The sequence below is a fragment of the Haliaeetus albicilla genome, chromosome 7, assembly GCF_947461875.1.
Source record: "Haliaeetus albicilla chromosome 7, bHalAlb1.1, whole genome shotgun sequence".
In the NCBI taxonomy this organism is placed as follows: domain Eukaryota; kingdom Metazoa; phylum Chordata; class Aves; order Accipitriformes; family Accipitridae; genus Haliaeetus; species Haliaeetus albicilla.
The window spans coordinates 5,575,421-5,596,005 of record NC_091489.1 but is presented as its reverse complement, the minus strand read 5'-3'; the positions used below and the strand labels follow the sequence as shown (position 1 = coordinate 5,596,005).

The 20,585-nt window shown below is 52.3% G+C and overlaps 1 protein-coding gene across 2 annotated transcripts; it reads right to left on the bottom strand.

The window, feature by feature from the left end:
- Nucleotides 1–280: 280 nt before the first annotated feature.
- On the bottom strand, nucleotides 281–20,544 carry PLEKHM1 (pleckstrin homology and RUN domain containing M1). 2 transcript variants are annotated; one of them, XM_009923542.2, is made up of 12 exons: nucleotides 20,135–20,544; nucleotides 16,635–16,723; nucleotides 14,715–14,962; nucleotides 12,635–13,270; nucleotides 10,998–11,391; nucleotides 8,869–9,109; nucleotides 7,464–8,372; nucleotides 5,602–5,747; nucleotides 5,225–5,418; nucleotides 4,701–4,764; nucleotides 3,975–4,132; nucleotides 281–1,149 (listed from the first exon to the last, which is right to left on the bottom strand). In XM_009923542.2, exons 2-12 carry the CDS (start codon nucleotides 16,674–16,676, stop codon nucleotides 1,020–1,022), a joined length of 3,162 nt encoding a protein of 1,053 aa, XP_009921844.2. In that variant the 5' UTR covers nucleotides 16,677–16,723; nucleotides 20,135–20,544; the 3' UTR covers nucleotides 281–1,019. The 2 variants fall into 2 exon arrangements, with proteins under 2 accessions (XP_009921844.2, XP_009921845.2); XM_009923543.2 differs by lacking the exon at nucleotides 20,135–20,544 and adding an exon at nucleotides 19,388–19,535.
- Nucleotides 20,545–20,585: the final 41 nt, after the last annotated feature.

Below are 20,585 nucleotides of genomic sequence, written 5' to 3'. Positions count from 1 at the left end.
CCGGCACCGGGAGCGGGATGGTAGGGAAAAGAACTGGAGATGCCAACACCAGTGGGGAGCAGATGGGAAGGAAAATGGGGCAGGGAGAATGGGGAAGGGTCCCCCAACCACCCTGCAAAACCCCGGAGGATGGGCCAGGAGGATGGAGGACAGGCAGGTAAGATGGAGGACAGGTAGCATCCCTGTCCCCAACCCTCCTCCCACGGAGACGCAGCGTCAGGTTGGCACCTGTGATTTGGCACCCGCTGCGGAGAAGCAAACCCCAAAGACAGTTCCGCTTGTCATTAAATAAACTTTTATTATTTTTGCATGGGGACAGGTGAAAGGAAAATAAAATTTCTTCCGAGGATTAAAAGCAGCAGGCTGAAAGGAGCAGCCCAGCTCTTCTCTCCCCTCTCTTCCCAGAGGCCACGGTGAAGGACGGGCTCTCCGAGCGGGAGATGCTCGGCTGGCACCCGTGGTCCCCCGGGGACGCGCAGGTCCCTAAAGGCACAAGTGTCACTTTGTCCCCTCCCGCGTGGCTGCTGTCACCTCCTGGCGCAGGCCAGCTTGTGCAAAACCCCCACATAAAAAAATACTGGTTTTTCAGTATCGAACTTCCTAAAAAACTAGAGCTTTAATCAATGTCAGTTATCCACACCCTTGATTGGAAATCCTGATTTACACCCTGGAAAGCTGCTGGGTTTCCACCAGGAGGGGACATACCAAGTTGGCACCAGGAGGGCGACTGGGAGCATCCCCGAGCAGCACTGGCTTAGTGTGAGTGGGGGGACAGACCTTTCCAGCCTCCCTTGCTCAGCCCTGGGTGGGCAGAGGGTCCCTCCGTGGAGCAGAAGCACCCACACCACATCACCCAGCACCACCAGCTCCCTGTCCCCAGGGAAGGGCCAGGCACAGCATCAACTCCTGGGCAGGAGGGGGGGCGGTCTCTTCTTTGCACCTCCCGACCGCCCCGTCCCCTCAGCACTAGTCCGGCTGGATGAGAAGCCAAAGGCAGCGTCGAGGTCGATCCCTGGATGCTAAAGGCTTAGCTCCATGCTGGCCTCCGCCTCCAGTTGTCGCTGGTACCTCTGCCGGCGCTCACAGCGGGGGCACGACTTGGCACTGGCTTGGCAGTCCTGGTGGAAGACGGTTTTGCATTCGCTGCACCTAGGAGAAACCAAGCCGGGAAAAAAAAAAAACGAAAAACCCACCCTGTTGGTAACATTAGAGCAAAGACTGAACTTCTCCCCACCAAACCAGACCTGGGGACACATCCTTGCCTCTGCTTCCTCCGAGCACTTGCTGAGCAAAGAGCCCTGACCCCAGCGAGAGCCAGCTCTGGCTCAAGATGAACCTTGCTAGCAGGAGCAGTAACTACTCCAGTAAAAGATCCACCTCCAGCAAGCTGAAAGCAAAAGCAGCAGCTCGCCCGGAAAGAGTGTTGCAAGCAGCTGCCAGCACACCGACATTTTTTTGCAGATGAAAGAGGGAGATGTTGAGTGAGGTTTGCACCTTGCTTTCGGAGCAGTGACAGCACAAGAGCAAAGTTTCAAGGCTGAGACGCCAAACCCTGTGATGGTGCAGGGCGGCGAGAGCCCGTCTGGGGTTGCAACACCGGTGGGGACAGGATGCAGCTCAGTGCCAGAGCTCGGACCCTCTGCTTGCCAGGCTGGGGTTCAGCCAGGAGACCCCCAACCCTGACTGCGGGACCCGCACATAGCAGAGACGCTGCCTGGGGACATCAGAGCCACAAGGAAGGGGACAGGCAGCCAGGGGATGGCGTTGCCTTTGAGCCGTCCAGCTCCAGGGAGGTCTCACCAGCACCCGCCTGGGACCTCCCTGCTCTGGCTCAGCGCCGCAGCAGGAATGTAAACAGCCACAAATGATACCTTGCGCGGGGCAGCAGGGAGGAGACACCCAGCTCTGCGAGGGGCGTTCACTAATTATCTTGAGTCAACAGAAAAGTCCGTGCTACAAAGGCTGAGCTCACTTTTTCCCGGTCATGATCTCCCACCTCGCCAGTAGCAGCAAAATGCAGCCCATCCACATGCCAGCGGGTCAGCTAGATTATTTTTTAAATGCTCTCAAGTGCAAATACCTGGTGCACAATCGATGTGTGAATACCACTGAATACCTTAATTTCCCAAAGGACGAGTGGAGAGGGGAGCAGAGAAACGCCCAGCAGCATGCCAGGCAAGGGACCATGACATATCGCACGCTGGGTCAACTCTTGCTCCTGACAGGCGGCCGCAAACCCCGAGTTACTCAAGATACGGAAAAGGCTCATGCATGGATAGACAGGATGGGGGGTTGCTGCCTGGCACTGTGCATTTTCCCAGCGGAATATATTTTCACGTGGCTTCTTGGGATTAGCAGTGGTGGCAGCTCCTCCCTGAGCACAGGGGGATTTGCAAAACCAGGGGCTTGTTTTTTTACCCTGCATGTTTCTGAGCAAGCAGCAGCCAAAAGGCGGCATCTCCTGCCTCCACCTGACAGAGCAACGGCTGCAGGAAGCGGCCACCGCTGCTGTGAAAAGGAGAATGTCCCGTGCTCGGCTGGGTTTATTGTTAGGAGGCGTTTCAGACGCATCCTGCAGCGAGTGACGGTGTGACCCCAGCAGCTGGCTGTCCCCCAGGGCAGGCAGAGGGGCAGGAAGCCGGGTTTAGCTTGGCGAGGATGTTGGTTGAGCTGCTTTCCTGCTGCACAACCTCCTCCGCCAGGAAGAAAAAAAAAAAAAAGAGGTCAACAAACTCCAGAGCCCGGCTTTACAAGACATGAGACCTCCGGCTGGCTGCCAGCAGAGCTCAGCCCTGTGTACTTGCTCTTTCCAGAGCCCGTATGCTCTTTTTCTAGGGAAAATCCGTCCCCTGGGGATGTCGTCCTCGATAACAAGCATGATGGCTGCCCCTGTGGCAAGGAAGGTGAGTGAGCAATCCAGCTCAGCCACCCTGGAAATATTTGCAACCATGTAACACACGGGGTACCCAAGGATCCTGGTTTTGTTGGCATTTTCTGCAGGTTCTGGATGTTGCTGCTCACTTTTAGGGACTGCCAGGCAAAGTGATATCATGCAGACCATCAGCCTGTTAAAGTTCTCTGCCAGGATTATACTCATTGCCAAATAACCACTGAGATGTAGATCTCTCTCCACCTACGATGGATGGACCACGCTCCTGGGCTGGAATGTTTTGATACTGATTTCTTTAGAAAACCTTGATGCTGGGGATAAACACTCCCCTTCTAACACACCCACCCGATTTCAACATCTGCTCAGCTGCTGAACCCTGTGCAGCAGTCGACCCCACTGCAGGCAAGGACCCTGCCTGCAAAGGATGCGAGCTCCGCAGGCAGGAGAAAAAACCCAGATGAAAGCCAGTGTCCCTCCTGTCCTGCTGGGAACATCCCCAGCACATCCCACAGGGCTGCCCACTATTTATCTCCAAATCCGTGTCTGTGTGTCCTTCCTCCCCCTCCTTGGTTGTAGAGGGGTGTATGAACAGTCCCACTGCTGCTTTTCCTTCCCTCCTGCAACCCCTGGAAGGAGCCAGACTGAATTTGAATGGGAGATGTGTTGGCTAGGTGAGCGAGGCAGGGGCACACAGCACCTTCATTATCCTCCTCCTCCCCCCAGCCTCTCTGTTGCCCTGGGACCCAGCACCCAGCGAGGCTTTTGCAGGCTGACAGCAAGGTGCTGGCTGGCTCTGCATGTTCAATCTGCTAAGCCACCTCGCTTGGTGACATCTCAGCTCTGTGAGGATGGTCCTCTCCTGCCCCAAACAACCCAGTTTTGGTTCGGATCATCTTGGGGCTGATGGGTACCATGAGGATGCACAACCAGCTCAGAGCTATTACCAGGCCACCCCAGGGCTATGTGCCTAGAGAGCGGAGAGTCCCTGAGAGGGACCCAGGGGATGGTCCAGGCTCCTGGGAAAAGCCAGGCCATAAGCTTGGGTGGCCTCGCAGCAGTGGGACGTGACAGAGACGTCGCTTACCTGGTGGTAGTGTCAAATTCAAACGGAAAAATGATGTCGCTGCTGTTGCAGATCTGGCAGATGAAGCCGCGCTGGGTGCACAGGTCGCAGTTGTAGACGTGATGGGAAGCAAACTGGAGGAGAGACTGCAGGAAGGTCTCAAAGACGCCGTCGGCTATCTGAGGGGCAGAGATAGGTCAGGCAGGCATGGAGCCTGTCTCCCACCCTGTTTGCACTGTGCAAATCCACACTATACACCCATTCTTTGAGCTGCTATGTGAAGACAAGGCTGTCCTCCAAAAACAACCCAAAACCACACATGCCTGGGTCGCAACAGGACCCCAGAGAGCTCACAGCAGCACCCACAACCTGCCAGGATGGGGCTCCTGGCTTTGGAGTCAAAGTGAAATCCAACTACCCATCACCTCCATTATTTGCAATAGATACAAGTTTGCATGGAGATGCACTAGCAGCAATGCTGGCTTAAATAGAGGCGAAGCAGTTTATCTTATGTGATCTCCATAGTTCTCGGAAGATACAGGATTGTGCCAATTATTTTGGCAAATTAAAATAAAAGCAATTATTTGCCTTTAAGCTGATGTGCAAGCTTGCAGAGTGCATATGATGGATAAGAGCGAGGCAAAAGCTATTTGAAACCTTCTACTGATGATGATGAAGTGCCGTGCTCGACAGAAACTGGGATGCTTTCACCACCAAAACCCCTATGACCATGCAAAAAGCTCTCACCTGCCTCAGATCAGCGACACTGTATTTGTGGGAACACTCCAAGAGGTAGTGCCTATGATCAAGCCTGCAAAGAAGCACAGAGAAGAAGATGGTAGATGGTTTCCACCACATCTTCAACGGCTTTGGAGCAAGGGGGAGCTTGGATGATGCAGACTCTTGAAGAAAATCACTGCAGACTGATTTTCGCATTGTGCCACACATCCCAAATCCTGCCATTGGAAATCGCGTGAAAGCATTTCAAAGCAGGGAAAAAGAAAATAAATCTCTCATCTATTTTCCCAGGTGTTTCCTGTCCAGCCAGAAGCTCCTCAGTCAGGAAGGTGTTTCCTGAGTCACATCTCAATGTGTCGACCCAGCCAACAGATGGGTAAACTCCTTATAGCAGAGGACATGGAGCTAAAAACCAGCCCATGCCTCGGCAGCATCGCTCCCCGCTCCAACAGTGAGCGATGAGGAGGACCAGGAGACCATTGGGGTGCAAACAGGGGGATGCAGGGGTAATGTCACCCACAGAGGGACCTCACCGCTTGCTCAGCTCCTTCAGGGCCCCACTGCGGCACATGATGAGATAATCTCCCAGCAGCTTCAGCTGTTCCCTCCTCCGGCGGATCCGTCCCATCCTCTCCACGTGGTCGTAGAGGCTCTCATTGACGAGCTTCAGATCAATCAGTGGCTGGTTACGGATCTGGGTGAGGAACTTCAAAGCCTGCCGGCAAACCTGGGGCAGAGAGAGGCAAGAGGCAGGCATGCACTGAGGAGCAGCCCAGGAGGCTTGGAGGGAGGTGTAGTGTGGACATCTCCACCTCTGCTGATGGTGGAAACATTCAGATGGACCTTCAGGAAGCGTAGGCAGATGCAGGAGCATTTTCCTGCTCCCTGCACCAACCGAGCCTGGACTTACTCCTCGTTTTGTCAGATCCCAATTGTGGATGAGGCGCGAGGGAATCACCGTCTCATCATCCCGGTGGCAGCTGTCGCAATAGTAGAGACCAGAGAAAGCGCAGAGCTTGGGCTTTGCGAAGGAGAAGCCGATCTGCCTGGAGCAGCCTGCAAGGAGCAGAGAGGAGGCGATGAGAGGGGACCTACCTGTGCTGTCCCAAGAGCCTGTTCCCATCGCCACCAGGATGGGGGGAGAAACTTTTGGGAGGGGGTAAATGGGGAAAGAAATTTTTTTGAAGGGTTGGAGATCAGCTAAAGCATGTGTAGGATGTTTGGTGAGAGGTCCCCAGCCCTTCCCTGCAGGTGAGGAGCTGTGATTTAAGACCATGATGATCCAAAGAAGTCTGCACTATCCCTGGACCCACTTTTATCCATCAAGTGGTTAAATTGTTTCTTTTTTTTTTTTTTTTTTTTAGGAAAAGTGAATTCTGGAAACACCCCAGTGGTTTAGGGAAGAACCTAAAGCCCACCTGCCTGCCCCATCACCTCCACCAGTAACTTTGCCCCATTCTGCCTTCACTCCGTCTTTCTCTTTCACACTGCCACCGCGGGGTACCAAAACCTCGTCTGCAAGGGATGCGGTCAGGATGGATTAAGCCAAAACCCAGCTTTTATTATAGCGGTGGGTAACCCAGGAGTAACCCAGCTCGGGTCTTGGGGGAAATCTGCAGGGTTTTTATAGCAACTTGAAAAGCAAGCGCATTGTTGGGAAGGCAGGAAAACCCTTCATGCTATTTTTAATGGGTTCAGTTCTCTAAAATACATCATCAAGCATAAGCGAACCTCTGCTGTCCTCGGGGAAGGTTTTACCACCCCATCCTTCATGCATTGGTGTAGCTGGAGCACATCTCAAAAAAAATTCATGGAGGTCAGGTGTTGCTCTTCGAATTAATAATAAAAAGAAGCTTTTATCACTCATTATGCCCTGACACCTCCTGTGCCAGTCTTGGGTGTCAGGCTGGGAGGGAAGTGAAAGCAGGGCAGGCAGCCCCCTAAGAAAACCTACACATAAAAAATGGGAATTTGTCTTTTCGGCTTGCTGCTTCCATCTGTTGCTAGGTGGAAGATGCAGGACAGAGCCTGGAGGGGAAGGTAGAGACCAAACAGAATGGAAAATATATATAAAAAAAAAAAAAAAGAAGAGAGATTAAAAGAAAAAAAAAACCTGCTGGAGGGTACAAGAAATACAACTGAAGCAGGAGAGAAATCTGAAGTTTAATTAACTTACCAAGGTAAAGAACAAATTATACCTCCCATGGAGGTCAGTGAGTGTTATCCCATTAAACCAGCATTGTCCCACATGCTGAGAGGCATTAGTGGAAGGTTAAATGAATGTTTTGCAAAATCAGCTTGTCACACCCATCACAATATTCGCTCCTGTGCTGCGTTACTGGAAAAACAGCATTTGCTCTTGATTGCACTTTCCCAGTAGGTTGGGGCCACAAAATGCCCAGGAAGAGAGTCCTGGGCCTCTTGGTCCATCTAAGATTGCTTTCAAGGCAAGACCCCCACTGTCTATAGCATAAGCATCTTAAACAGGAGCCCAGTAGCAGCCCAGTTGGACCTGTCCTGAGGTGGAATGGGGATTCAGCATGGGGGGACTCACCCTGTGCACACAGACCACCAAAGGTGCCACTGACTGGGGATGTGAAACCCCACCGAGGGGCTTTGGTACTACATGGGGTTTGGATGGGGAAACCAGCAGCTGGCCTGCAACGGGTTGGCAGGACTCAGGGCATCTCTAATTTGATGTCACCTCATTAACACAACATCATCCTCCAAGACAGAGCTGGTTTTCTTGGTTTTGGACAAGCCAACGTATACCTGCACAGATGAAGCTCTGCGAGTCCAGACCCTTCTCCATGGGGATGGCCACCAGGTATTGCAACAAGAAGCCATTTTCCTTCACGATGTTCTTCAGGATGACCTGGGAGTGCCCGTCCAAGCTGCCACCCAGAGTCAGTGCCTCCTCCGCGCTCTCCAGGTAGGACATGAGCACCCCTCGGACCAACTCCCTCCACGAGGCCGCTTCTTCTGCATTCTCAGCCTGCAGCTTCAGGACAGCTTTGGAGGTAATCACCTTGAAGAACGCGGGTCCCCCGAGGCTCGTGTCTGGAAGGATGTCCTGGATGGTCTCTATACCGTAACTGTTGCTTAAAATTTTGTCGTTGTTCCTGACTTTAAAGCACTTTAAAGTCTCTAGAGACAGGGAAAAAATAAAAGGGACCCAGGTTTTGTCCATGTCCACGTACAGAACAGCCTCTTTTATTGCATCCAGCTCTGGTTCGTGAGCTGGAGTCCAGTCAAAGCTGTTCCCAGGCATGTCACTGTACTGGAGAAGAGCAGTGGAGTCACTCTGGATAGGCTGGCCTTCACCACCGTCTTCTGGATACTCCAGTGTCTCCCACTCCTCCTCCTCCAGCTGAGGCCGGCACTTCTGCAGTGCCTCGCGGATCCTGTCCAACCAGTCCTCGGCCTCATCTCGAGACGGAGCTCGTAGGTAGAGTTTTTTCCCCAGGAAAACCAGCTCAAAACGGCCATCCGAGTGTGTCAGCGCCAGCGACTCGCACCGCAGCAGGGAATAGCTCTCAACACAGATGCGGTCCTCGTGGTCCAAGAAGAGCCGGAGCTCCAGTGGCGACAGCTCGCAGGAAAACTCCTTCCATATCCCCATGGCTCCTCTCCGCTCCAGACTGCCCAGCTTCAGGAGCCCTCGGAAAGGGTTGGAAAGACCTGCGGCAAAAGCAGATGTCTCAGTATAACCAAAGAAGGGGAAGCCAGTGGAGAGAGAAAAGCCAATGGACTGCTCACAGCGAGCAACCAGAGGCATCACAGCTTTGAGACCCGGTCCTGGTGGACAGTGGGATGGGGCACAAGTTTACAGGACCTTGGTCTCCATCATCTGTCCACCACCTGCATTTCAGTTTTGAGGCTGAGAACAAGTGGGACCACATAAAGGAAACGTGTCCCACAGGGTGGACAGAGATATGGGGACAGAGGCACCCAGAGTACCTCCTCTCCTCCTAAAATGCTTCTCACCAGAGCCATCGTGGGCTCAGCAATGCCAAGGGAAGCTGCTCCACTGCCTTCTGGAGCTTTTAGTGCTGCCATCAGCTCAGCTACGGCAAACGGCTGCTTCCCAAACAGCCCACCCTCCTGAAACACCCCCCGAGACCATGAGCACTGCCCAGTGCTCCATGAAAGCAGGAGAGGGGAGGGCAGCATGTACCCATCTGCCTGCGATGCACAACGCTGAAGCCCTTTTGTTCCCGTTCGGGTGACATTTTGGGTTTCCCGCTCTCCAAGGACGGCACTGACAGCCTTTCCAAGTCAAGAGCGCTAATGAGCCCTGGGGCCAGACCCTCGCCAGCCCCCTCTGGCCCAAAGCCATTGATGTTGGCTGTGCTTTCGCTGCTCTCTCCCGGAGAAGGTCTGTAGAAATCATCTTCTGAGATCCAGCTCTTTCTTTTCTGTTAAAAAAAAAAAAAAAAAAAAAATTATTGAACCTATTGAACATCCTGTGCCCCTCAAACACGCACACCCACAATGACCCCTCCACGGGGGCTGTTCCCACTCAGACTGAATCCCACGCAGTGATGCACACCATTCCCACATGGATGGCTTCCCAGCTCCCTCTGATCAGGGAACGCTCTACAAGACTCTGTCGGCAGCTGGCAAATATTGGGATTATATACTGGTGGGATTATAAAGTCCAAAATTGATCAGTTCTCTCCCCTTAAAATCATCAAGGGGCTCAGAGGGAGAGCACATTCCCTGCAGTAACCACACACGAGATATTAGAAGGTGAAAAACCAGCCCTGTGATGGAAGGGTATGAGCTCGCCTGGAGTACTGGTACCATCCTCGTTCCAGGAAGAACAGAGATGGGGAGAGGTACAGAGAAGATGTCTAGGATGAAACAGAGACCTACAGCTTAAAAGCAGATGCTACAAACACCAGGCCTGACCAGTACAGGCAAAAAGCAAGGCAGAGAAGACCTTTGTTTCCGTACGTCAGGAGGGGATGAGACACACAAGCAGAACAAAACTCATTAAGCTGAAAGAAATCATGGCTGTTAACTTCTCTAGGAGTTTTTCTGGCTACAAGAACGGAGCGAGGTTCTGGGACAAGGTTCCTGAACAAATACCAGGAGCAAAACATGACCCAGCTCAGTGCCTTGGCAAAAGGGAGCAGCTTCCCTAGACCCAGAGCATCCCTGCCAGGGCTGCATCCCACCAGGAATGACCTCTCAATTACCCTACCCTGCTTTCCAAGAGCCTTTGATTCTGAATAACAAACTAAACGACAGCAGAAGAGCTGTCACCACCCTGCAGCAAGGATCATGGGTGGCTTGCGGCATAGTTCCCAATGTACAAGCAGGCTCGGCTTAGTCCAGGACCAGGAACGCAGGTTGCTCTGTGAGTCATGCGAAAGCAGGGGGGAATTTCCTGTTGACACCGTATGTTATACATAGATTAAGTCAAACTGGCCCAACGCCATGAGGAAGCAGCGGAAATGGGATAACTGGGAGGGAGCTGAAAGGAGCAGAGACCAAAAAGAGAAACCGTTTGGGGGGGTATGAAGTATATCCTAACCTCGCCAGGATGGAAACGATGGGAATCAGGATGGAAACAATGGGAACCAGGATGGAAAAGTCAGTAACAAATTAGACAGAGGACAAGGCTGTTCAAAGAGTTTCCTAAAAGCAAAAGCAAGTGCACCAACTCCTTGGCAGCAGCAGGGGAAATCCGCCGCTGCTTAAGCTAGCCTAAGCACCAGGGATGCCATCCTGCTCTGAGAACAGATGTGCTGCGTGAATATTTTTCCACTGGAAAACTGTAATTTGTTTCCCATCCAGTCAACCCTTTTCCCTGCTCTTAAGTGGACCATAAATGAAGAAAAGTCCCTATGAGAAACTCGACTCTCAGGCTGTTTTATTGGCTTGCACACAGCCTATGGCCAGATTTGTGCAAGAGCTCATCACCCTCCAGATATCGTTAACAAAACCAAAAACTTCCTCTTGCAGCCGCTCTTGGTGAGGGATGACTGGCAGGCCAGGCAGGGTTTCAAAAGCTTTGGTGCCTCTTTTACCAGTAAGTACCAACTTTGAACAAATTTCTCCCAGGGCAACTGCATGGACACAGCTCCACAGGGTCCGGGAAGATGCTCATGGAGCAGGGAGCATCACTTACACCCAACTCACTGTCAGAAGAGTGGAAGCAGCACAGAAGGTGAGAGTTTGGAGAAACTGGTGGCTACTCAGAAGCTGTTAGCAGTTTTATTTTCCTTTTCCATTAGATCTGCTGGTCAGGAAGCATAAAAACAAGGAGATTGATAGCAAGCAAGCTGTAACACCTACCGGACAACCCAGCAGTGGAGAAAGGAGGTATTCAGCTGTTGGGCTGCGGACTGCTTGGCTTCTCTCGCTGCCACTGACTGTGCCACTTCTGCCTGTCTCTCCTCTGCTTGGACCGCCACGCCGTGTGGCCGAAACGCCAGCCGTGCTGCTGGCTTTTGGTGCTGAATCTCCATCCCCATCGCTGGCAGTCACCATGTCACCTGTCTGAGCAGAGCCTGGACTGTCAGCATCAGGAGGTGGTTGCTGGTGAGCTCTGTGGGATGGTGCTGGGGGGACGGGCGATGTGTCTGGGGGACAGGCGGGCTGCTGCGGGGAGCAGCCTAGCACGCTTGGGGCCAGCTGTCCCTCTGGGGCTTCCAGGCTTGGCTTGGCTTTGCTGAACTCGGACAACACCCTTGAAACAGAAAAGTGACCAGTTTGAATGTAGCTACGTTAACCAAAACCTATAAAAAAACCAGTTATTGCTAATTATAACTACCTAAAAAAAGACCTCAATATCACTGCTTGTCACCTGCAGGCTGGCAGCACTGTACAGCTGCAAAAAACCCCCGTGGCACCAATCATGCTAACAGAAAAACATGTGATTTCTGCCCTACAGAGCTGCAGTCAGTCCCACTGCAGGCAAGGACCATGCCTGCAAAGGATGCACTTCCTAACTATGCAGATGAATGGGGTTTAATTTGCTTCTGATGGACATCTCCTCATGCAGGGAGAGCGCTGGGTGCTCCCCACAGCCCCAGCCCAACGTACAGCTCCCGGACACATATCCAGCCACAGACTGTGTGCCAAATTTCAAATGTTTTCATAACCGTTAACAAGCAATTATTAGTGGAGCCTGGCCAGACGAGATGCTGTTCCCATGCCCCTGCTTCGCCACCAGCTAGATCGAGTTAAACCATCCGAAGATTAAAATTCAAAACGACGTCTTTTCATCACGAGTTTAATCCAATCAAGGCAGGTTCTTCCAGGATCATCATAAGATGCAAAATCCTCGAAGTAGGTAATGATGCTATTACCGATGGGGAAGAACAGACTGCAGCTCTAAACCCTCTTGAAGACCCTTATCGAGAAGTGGGTGCCTTCGCCAACCAGCACCCTGAAGCTAGGCTCCTTCAGAGCCTTTGAAGGTGGCAGGGAAAATATTTACTGATTACTCAGAGCTTATATAACCCGCTGGAAATCTTTGTGCTGGGTGTTTGGCAGAAATAAATCACGAGGATGACAAACTAACAACCTCCCTCCTCTAAATTAGCTGCCGAAACTGCAAATTATAACCCTTTCCTGCAGCCAAAGTAATTTCTTTCCCCCCTCAGAAAGCCCTGAAGCATCCCCCAGCATACACCAGGGAGACGTGACGTTCCTGAAACCAGGGAGCAACATTTTTCTGATGTTTCTGCCCTGGTAAAGAGGACAGACACACACTTCAGTGGCTAGGAGCTCATTTGCCATGGCAGCAGGGTCCCAGCAAGCTGTGCTGAGTGTTTCTTTCTACCTTTCAGGCTCTTTCCAGGAGGAAAAAAACAGCTTGTTAAAGAAAAACAGAGGATAAAGCCTTCCTGCTTATAGAGAGAAAATAAATGAGAACCCAGGAGACGGCTGAAAATCCCTTTGAAGAGGAGATCTGGAAAAAGACTCACTCTTGCAGTGACCTGTCCAGGTCCTCAGCAGTGGCCGTCCCCAGGTCGGAGTCGCAGGAGAGCGGCTCCTCACTCCGCTCGGGACTGCGGGCACAGTGAGCCGGGAGGATGCTGTCGGAGCCCAGGCTGGAGGAGAGCTGGGATGAGCTCGTGGTGTTAAGGCTCAACGAGGACGACGTGAGTTTGATTTTGCTGCTGGCTTTGCTGATGGGTAGGACGGAGGGTTGAATCTCGATCTCGTCCGACCCTGATGACTGGGAGATCGAACCCAGTGATGCTTTTCTGTGGGGTTCGGATGTTGAGGACGTGAGGGGCTCCAGCAGCTCCGAAACAGGGCACAGACCCGACAGGGACAAAGGGGTGATAGTCCACTCATTCAAAACTGCTGATTTATAGGAGAGCTCAAAGGTTAAGGATGATAAGCCCTGCAAATAGCAAAGGAGAAACTCGCACTCTTCAGCATCTAAGAGCAGAGCGGTCGCTTGGTAGTATTCGGGCAGCCGGGACTTCTCCCGCAGCAGCAGCTTCAAATAACACTCCATGAGGCCATCGTTCAAAGCCAGCCTCAGCCAGGCTCGGCAGCGGCCGACGTCTGTATTGATAAAGATGAGTTGTTCCAGTTCCAAGACAATATTTCTGAGGAAAGGGAGAGAAAGAACAGAAAAGGATGTGAGCGGCTCTGTTTTCGGTCCATCATGGGGTCCTGGAGGGGAAGATCCTCCATCACGAACTGCCCAACCTGCTCTGCTATGGGAAGTTTAGGAGTTGGGACAAAAAAGGCTGTGGAAAATTTCTTTCCTTCATGGAAAACATGGTTTCCCATGGAGAAAAAAGAGTTCCCGAATGCCCCAAAGCTAAACATATTGGTAACAACCCCAAGGATCCCTGGGGTGCCTCTGGGTGCTCCTCCTCTCTCTGGCTGGAGGCATCTCCCACACATCACTGACCCTGGACCAAGGATGCAGAGGGGGAAATTCCCACTGTCCCTGCACATTTGTGGGTCTTGCTCTGGCTGGATACTCTTTGGTGACAACTGTGTGTCTAAATCCTAGCTTCAAATTTAAAATCAGCCAAAACACAGTGAAAACGGCTGCAGTGGCCCCAAAAAAAGGAGCGGGTCAGGTTGAGCTCCTCAAGCAATCTCAGCCTCCTGACTTCAACTGTTCTTCCCTAAAATCCAACAGCGACACCACGCTCCCTAATCCTCCCTGGTCCCAGCTCATGTTGGCGCTGCAGACGCTACAAAAACCAGCAAAAGTTTTGCAAGATTTTTTTTAATCTGTCTCTCAAAAAAGAAGAAAAAACCTTCAAAGGGCACAAAAATATCTCCTGTAGCATGTGAAAGAGTTATTTTCATCAGCTCTTTCATAATTTAAGAGTCGGTGATGGAGTTGAATGAGGCTTTCAAAACTATTTGCGTGTGGGCTGTTATTTACTGTGGGAGGACTCTGCTTAGGGAGTGGCTCAGAAAAACCCCAGCAAATAACGATAGTTACCCAGGCGAGACCTCCTCAAAGGTTGATTGGGACATGGGGAAATGGAGGCCAACCATTCCCAGCAGATCCAGGCCAGAAGCGAGACCAGACCCCTGGGCCATGCATCCCATAACCTGCTGCTATCGTATGTCAGTGTGATCACTGTGGTCCCACAGGGGATGAGACCCCGTATACAGCCTGGCACCCAAAAATAAATAAGAAAGCAGTGTGCCCTAAGCTGGCAGCAGTGTTTCATTCCTTAACTGGTTGGGGACATCGGCTCACGCCTAAATGGCACTTTACCCCTTGCACACGCTGAGAGGGGCTGCGCTGGGTACCCAGCCCCACATCGCTTGGCATCGCATGGGCTTTGCTCTCCTACCTGTATCGCCCAGCAGTCCCAGGCAGCCTCAGCCCCCTGAGACACCCCAAGAGAGCATCTCTCCCTCTGACTGAAGGGACTGAACACACAGGACACGGTAGAGATGTATCTTTCCATTGAGCCACCCTCCCATTCACCGTTCCCTGAATTTTGTGGCTTTTGCACCAAAGAGAGGGGATAAACCTGAGCGTGCAAACACCTCTGGGCAGGGACGGGCACTCACCGATGGGTGATGCTCTTCAGCAGACCCCAGAAGACCGGCTGGGGAAGTGGTCCCCGACCTCCTGTTTTCTTCCCTTTCCCTCCACTCTCTGCCTTTATATGCTTCGCCTTCAGCCCGTGCACAAAGACAGCTTCCAGGGCGCTGCAGAGGGTGTTTGCGTTCCCATCGTCGCTGGTCACAATGGCATCCGAGGTCACGTACTGCTTCTGCAACGCCTTGATGGCATTCACCAGTTGCTTCTTGATCAGCTGCAAGACAGGAAGGACATGCTTGCATTATAAAAAAATAAGTATTAGGAAAGATTTCATATAAAAGGGCTCAAAAAGTGCAAGGCTCATCCAGAGCAATGCACCATATGACTTCTACTTCATCCACATGCTTCGCAGTGGCTGTTAGGGAGCACCATAGCTGAACCGGTCAAGCTGGGTACTCATGCTCTTGGCAGCATGGTTCATCTGGCTTTTTTTTTTTTTTTTCAAATGAGTAATTTATGCAATTTTAGTTGGTGTTTCAGAGCCCACTGGGTTGCTGGGGTTGCCTTTACAGCGTGCGGTGCTTCCTCTGCAGAAACCAAATTGCTTAAGAGGATGGGGAGAAGAAGAAAACAGCTCTTTCCAGGCACTTGCTCAGGGGAAACACAGGGATTAAATAAGCACGATTGAGAAACGAGAAATTCAAAGGAGGTAACCCATAATAAGGGCTGCGATACCACTTGAACTTGTGCAGAACAGCCCAAGCAGCATGTGATGTGCTAATGAGTCCTGCCAGCAGAAATCAAAGTCATCGATCTCGCTCTCAGCAGCTCGTCTGTGTTGATTAACCCACGGGTGCTGCTGGGGACGGGCTCCCCCCAAAAAGATGCTTTTGGAAGGACAGCTGGGGTTTAGCTGCTGCCTTCAGAGAGCCTTGGTGGGCTTTGAAGTGGGAACACGGGAATTTTACCTTCCAGCAGCTTTGCTTCCCTCTTTCTCAAATCAGTTGAAAAGAAGCACGTTCAGTGAATTTAACAATTTTATGCTAGTGGAGGGGATTTTTTTTTTCTAATGCAGCTGAGCCCGGATGTCTCAATCAACCTTATTTAAAATGAAAGTTGCACTTCCCAGCAGGGATTTGGCAAACACTGCAAATTCATGTTTCGGCATCAATCATGCAGCATTCAAGGCGAATACTGAACGGCACCAGCCACTGTGACTGAGGCAGGGAAGATTTTGACTCGAGCCTGGGTTGGCTGAACAAACTCATATTAAATTTCCAGCCCAGGGTATTTTTTTCAGCATCTAAATAAGATTTCCAGCAGCTGTAGTTCAAGGAAAACAGCCGGAGGAACGTGTACCTTATCCCTGCTCGTATCGGGGACGCCCCTTGCAGCGGGGGCTGTTTTCCAGCTGCTTCACAGATCTGCTAGCACAAGCAACCTGCTTGCAAGCAGCAACTGTGGGCTAACAGGATTAAAGAGTGCAAATGATTTTATCTGTCATGCATGAATTAATTCTGCTGTGGGATGAATTAAACACCCAGTTTGAGCCGCTGGGTTTGAACTTTGCTCATTAAACGTGTTTAGACTCCCAAAGCTGGGTAGAGAAACACCAAATATACAGAACAGCAATGCTCCTTCACCCAGGTATCAGAGCTGAGCACCTTCCCCTGCCCCACGCTGGGTCTTGCCACGAGGGGCAAAGCCCAAGGTAGAGTCTTGTGTGATTTAACTCATGGCCACCCTATTTGCTTTAACCTGCCCCCCCATGAGCCAAACCATCAAGGATCCTCTCTGCTGGAAAGCTTGAGCCACCCTTCACCCCTATAAACCAGCCCAACCCCAGCTGGCAGCACCAACAAGTCCTACCACGTCCCCGCCAGTAACTGGAGTTGCACTGGGGAGTAACTAGAGCTATTTGGGGAGGTTTAGGACGTCTTGCTCACCTGTATGGCTTCCTTGGGGTCATCGGCATGGCTTGAATGCATCTCAGCTGCTGCCGCTCCCCGCGCTGGGCGCTGCCTTCACATGTCACCTTTGGGACAAGGAGGAGGAACATGTCTGAGCACCCATTTGGTTTACATCTAACTCACCTGTCATGTGAAGGGCACCCGGCATCACGCAAGAGGCATGGATCGTGCACTGAGGCATTTTGCAAGCACTCATGGCCAGACTGCTGCTGGATTCAAGCTGGGACCGACCTACGACCACATTGAAACACGCCACACTTCCCGGGGACCAGGAGAGTTTCAGGCAAAACAGAGCATGGCCAAGAGACCGAGAGCGAGTAATTAACCCCTGCAGCTGCCTGGAGGCAGCCCTAAACCTGGGTGAAACATCGGGCCGGTCAAGCCAGCAGCAATGCACGCAGGCCCAGGGACGGCTCCCCTTCTGTTTCTACATCACCTGAAATACCCAGGTGCCAGCAAGGGCATCAAAACAGCCATTTAGCAAGTGAGCTTGAACGACGGCACTCAAAAACCATGTGAAAGGCATTAAGGTGGCCCAGACAGAGGGGTGTCACTCCCCAGCAGACCCTGCGCAGAGATGTCAGCAGCTCATCTCTGGTACTCGCGAGAGGAGCGATGCTGCTGCCAAACCCAGCTGGGACAGACCCTCTTGGAGGTGTCTAGGCGCTCGCCCCAATGGCACAGAGCTGTTGGGGAAGATGGGAAAGAAGGATGCAGGTTCTCTATCAGGTTTCCAGTCGCTCCATTCAGAGGTAGATGAAACCCAGGATTCCCCGCTCCTGGGGGTGCAGATGGCAGGTCTGGTTTTGGTGGGAGAAAAATCAGTGCCCTCCCACTACAGGAAAGCCTGGCAAAACCAGAGCTGAGCAGGCAGTGGCAGCCTCGCTGGGGTCATCTGCAACTGCAGGGTGTTTGCAGACAACAACGGACCTTTGACTTCTGACTTTTGGCCTCCTGCCCTGTTCTTCAGAGCTGTCTGCTGAAACCAAGCTGTGCCTGGAGGCTCTGTGAGCAAAGCACATGGCTGTCAGTGAGACGCCCATCACATTGCTGCATCCCTGCTCAAACACAGTGCGTCCTGGTGCTGAAAAGGGTCTGAGAGCCGCTCCAGCCCCAGCTACCACAGTAAAGCTTCCTAAGGATGTGAAAGGTTGGAGATTTATTCCCTTGAGTTGGAAGCACTTGCCCTCTAAATAGAGGAGAGAGCCCAGCAGTTGACTGCAGGGTTTAGGTATGCCCACAGCAGACAATGGGCTTGGTATAGCATTGATACTTCAGAATTTATTTCCAAGCCAACACAAAAATCCCAGAGCTTTCCCCAAGCAGAGCTGACAACCTCAACCTGCCCCTCTCCCTGCACCATGAGCCACCAAACCAGGGCAGAAACATGGTTTGCAGACCAGCTTCTGCAGAGCCATGGCTAGTCCCGAAGGCAGTGGTGGCCCAAATCCGGAGCAGCCCAAATCTCGTGCAGCCTAAACCCAGAGCAATCTGAATCCACAGCATCCCAGACCCGAAGCATCCTGTGCACGTACCGCACCAGCTGGTCCTGCTCAGAGCAGCTGCTCAAGAGCTCTTTGGGAACAAACCCCAGATCAATCCTTAGTGTCTCCAGAATTCACAGACAACTTCAAAGAAAAGGAAACTGGTTTTGCCATGACTTGTCATAAGATTTCCTCTCTTCGGGTTGCAACACAGAAATGGGTGAGTGCAGCGATTACGGAAACGTTAACCTCTGGCTCACTGGCTCGAAGGACTACTGGGGGTTTTTGGGGGGAGCGAGGGGACACCTAAGTGACAGCAGTGGTTGATGAGGACCGCAGAGAGCCATCCCCATCTCCACCCTCCATATGAGAAGTTCAGGCTCCTTGGGGCCAGGCAGCCTCTGCCCCTTTTGCCACCACCTCCTGCACACACCCTGCAAGCAAGTGACACATCCCACCCAAGACAAATTCAAGGTGCAAGAGCTGGGGGTGGGAGGAGCAAGCTGTGGGCACAGGGTGGCATTTCTCATGCCCAGAGAGGCAGCGTGGGTGTTTCAGCTCCAGGACTGCACCCGCCATCTGTGCTTTTGGCGTCAGCCACCCCAGTATCCCCAGGTAGTCGCAAGGGAGGGGGTAACAGCGGTGTTTTCGCAAAGACCTCATCCAGATTTTACAAAGTGAGTGGTATTCCCCCAAAACACAGGCTCCTTTGCTGGCATCACCTCTCCCAGCGTCTGCAGGAGGTGAGACGCTAAGGAGAACACCCACCGCCTTCACCATGGGACTCTCCACTCCCATCATGACCAGTCCAACCAGTTTGTTCCAGCACCACGAATCCACACGCACTGCTTCTGTTGGGACAGCATTTTCCTGAAAAACGAGTGCAACGAACCAGCTCCAAGGTGGATTTCACCTAACACAAGTCTTCAGTGAAACATGGGGAAATCAGACCGGCAGCCCTGGCACTAGGCTAGCTGGCTCTAGAAGGAACCAGAGGGCTCCGGAGCACTTCCAGGTGGATCCTGGAAAGCCTTGGCTGGTCCTTGTGATCTTGAATGGATAAGACATCAGATGTATGTGCAAATGCAGAGACAAGCACATCTACAGCAGAAAAAAGCCACATCGTTTCCCAGCAGTCACCACCCCGGAGGCTACGCAGGCAGATCACAACAGCTCGAGTAAAACAAAGAAAATAAAACAAGTGAGAAATAAAAACAGCCAGCAAGCTGGCGTGGTTAAACCTACCGAGGAAGGGAGTTGCTGGTGCGAGAGCAGAGTTGTTTATTTACCAAACTGCTGCAAAACAGCCAAATTCTTTGGGAACGGCTTGTTTAAATCAAGCCTTGTGCCAGGAGAGGCAGAGACCCTGTCCCAGAGCTTGGCTCTTCGGTATCCCAACAAGCGACGCTCTCCGAGTTATAAATAAACAGCAGGTCACCGCTCGTGCTTTGCAAACGGAAAACAACAGCTCACAACGACAGCGTGAACCAGTGACTCAAGGCCTGGACGCGGAGCCAGTCATTTTCCAAGCACGAGTGCTGTGCCAGTCACCCTCTGCCTCGGGGAAATGAGGGCTTTGATGGGCTGGTGGGTCCAAGGGCTGGTGGCGGGACAGCCCTCTCCTCCTACACAGCTTCTGCCTTCCACCCAGAGCCCGTGCACACCCAGCCACACTTAAAAGACAAGCCGACCCCAAGCAGAAGCAGTCCGGGAGAAGGAAAGCCAGCTGGCATGGCCAGTGGATTGGCTTGTTAGAGGATAAAACCTCTCGGAAATAATTCAGCAAGGGTTAGGGCAGGGTTAGAGCCCAGCCCCAGCTTGCAGCAGCAGCAGGACACTTGCGGTCCAACTTCAGCTCCTTCTCTGTGCCCAGCCCAACGTTATTCAGCACTGCCGTGATTCCCACTACAGGAACACAGGCATCGCATAAGGGATGGGGACCAACACACCACCCTCTTCCCTGTGGGAAAGTCCTCCTTGCAGCTGACAAACCTGATGGTGGACGGAGAAGGAAGTCCTCCAACTTCTGCCCCCCGCGGCACCGAGCAGGACCCCTAGGAGCAACCAGGGGAGGCAATGCAGCCACTGCTCTTGATGGCAAGATCGTGTTTTTCAAACACTCAAAAATGAGAATTTCTTTTAGCTTGTTGCCTACTCCTGCACCAGGCTGCAATTTGCCAGAGCTGCGGGTAAAGCCGGGGTTGATTTTCCCCAGCGTCGCAGATGACAGAGCCACCGCGCAAGGGCGAAGCGGATTGTGAAACCCCCAGCGTGTTGAGGCAAAATGTTCCTGTATTTATACTCCTGAATTTTGCGTTGCTTTGGATTGCCAAAGTTGGAGCTTCCTGGTTGATTCAGTGGCCATCTGACGCGGTGGGCAGCTCGCATCCCTTGATGGGGGGGGAACCGGGGGTCGCTGGAAGTAAGGCAACAAGAAACCAGC

Coding starts and splice junctions, on each gene's coding strand:
- PLEKHM1 (XM_009923542.2), bottom strand. CDS start 16,676: ATGCATTCAAGCCATGCCGATGACCCCAAGGAAGCCATACAG. Junction 13,271..14,714: donor CTGAAGAGCATCACCCATCG/GTGAGTGCCCGT, acceptor CCCTTTCCTCAG/AAATATTGTCTTGGAACTGG. Junction 11,392..12,634: donor CTGGACAGGTCACTGCAAGA/GTGAGTCTTTTT, acceptor TTCTGTTTCAAG/GGTGTTGTCCGAGTTCAGCA.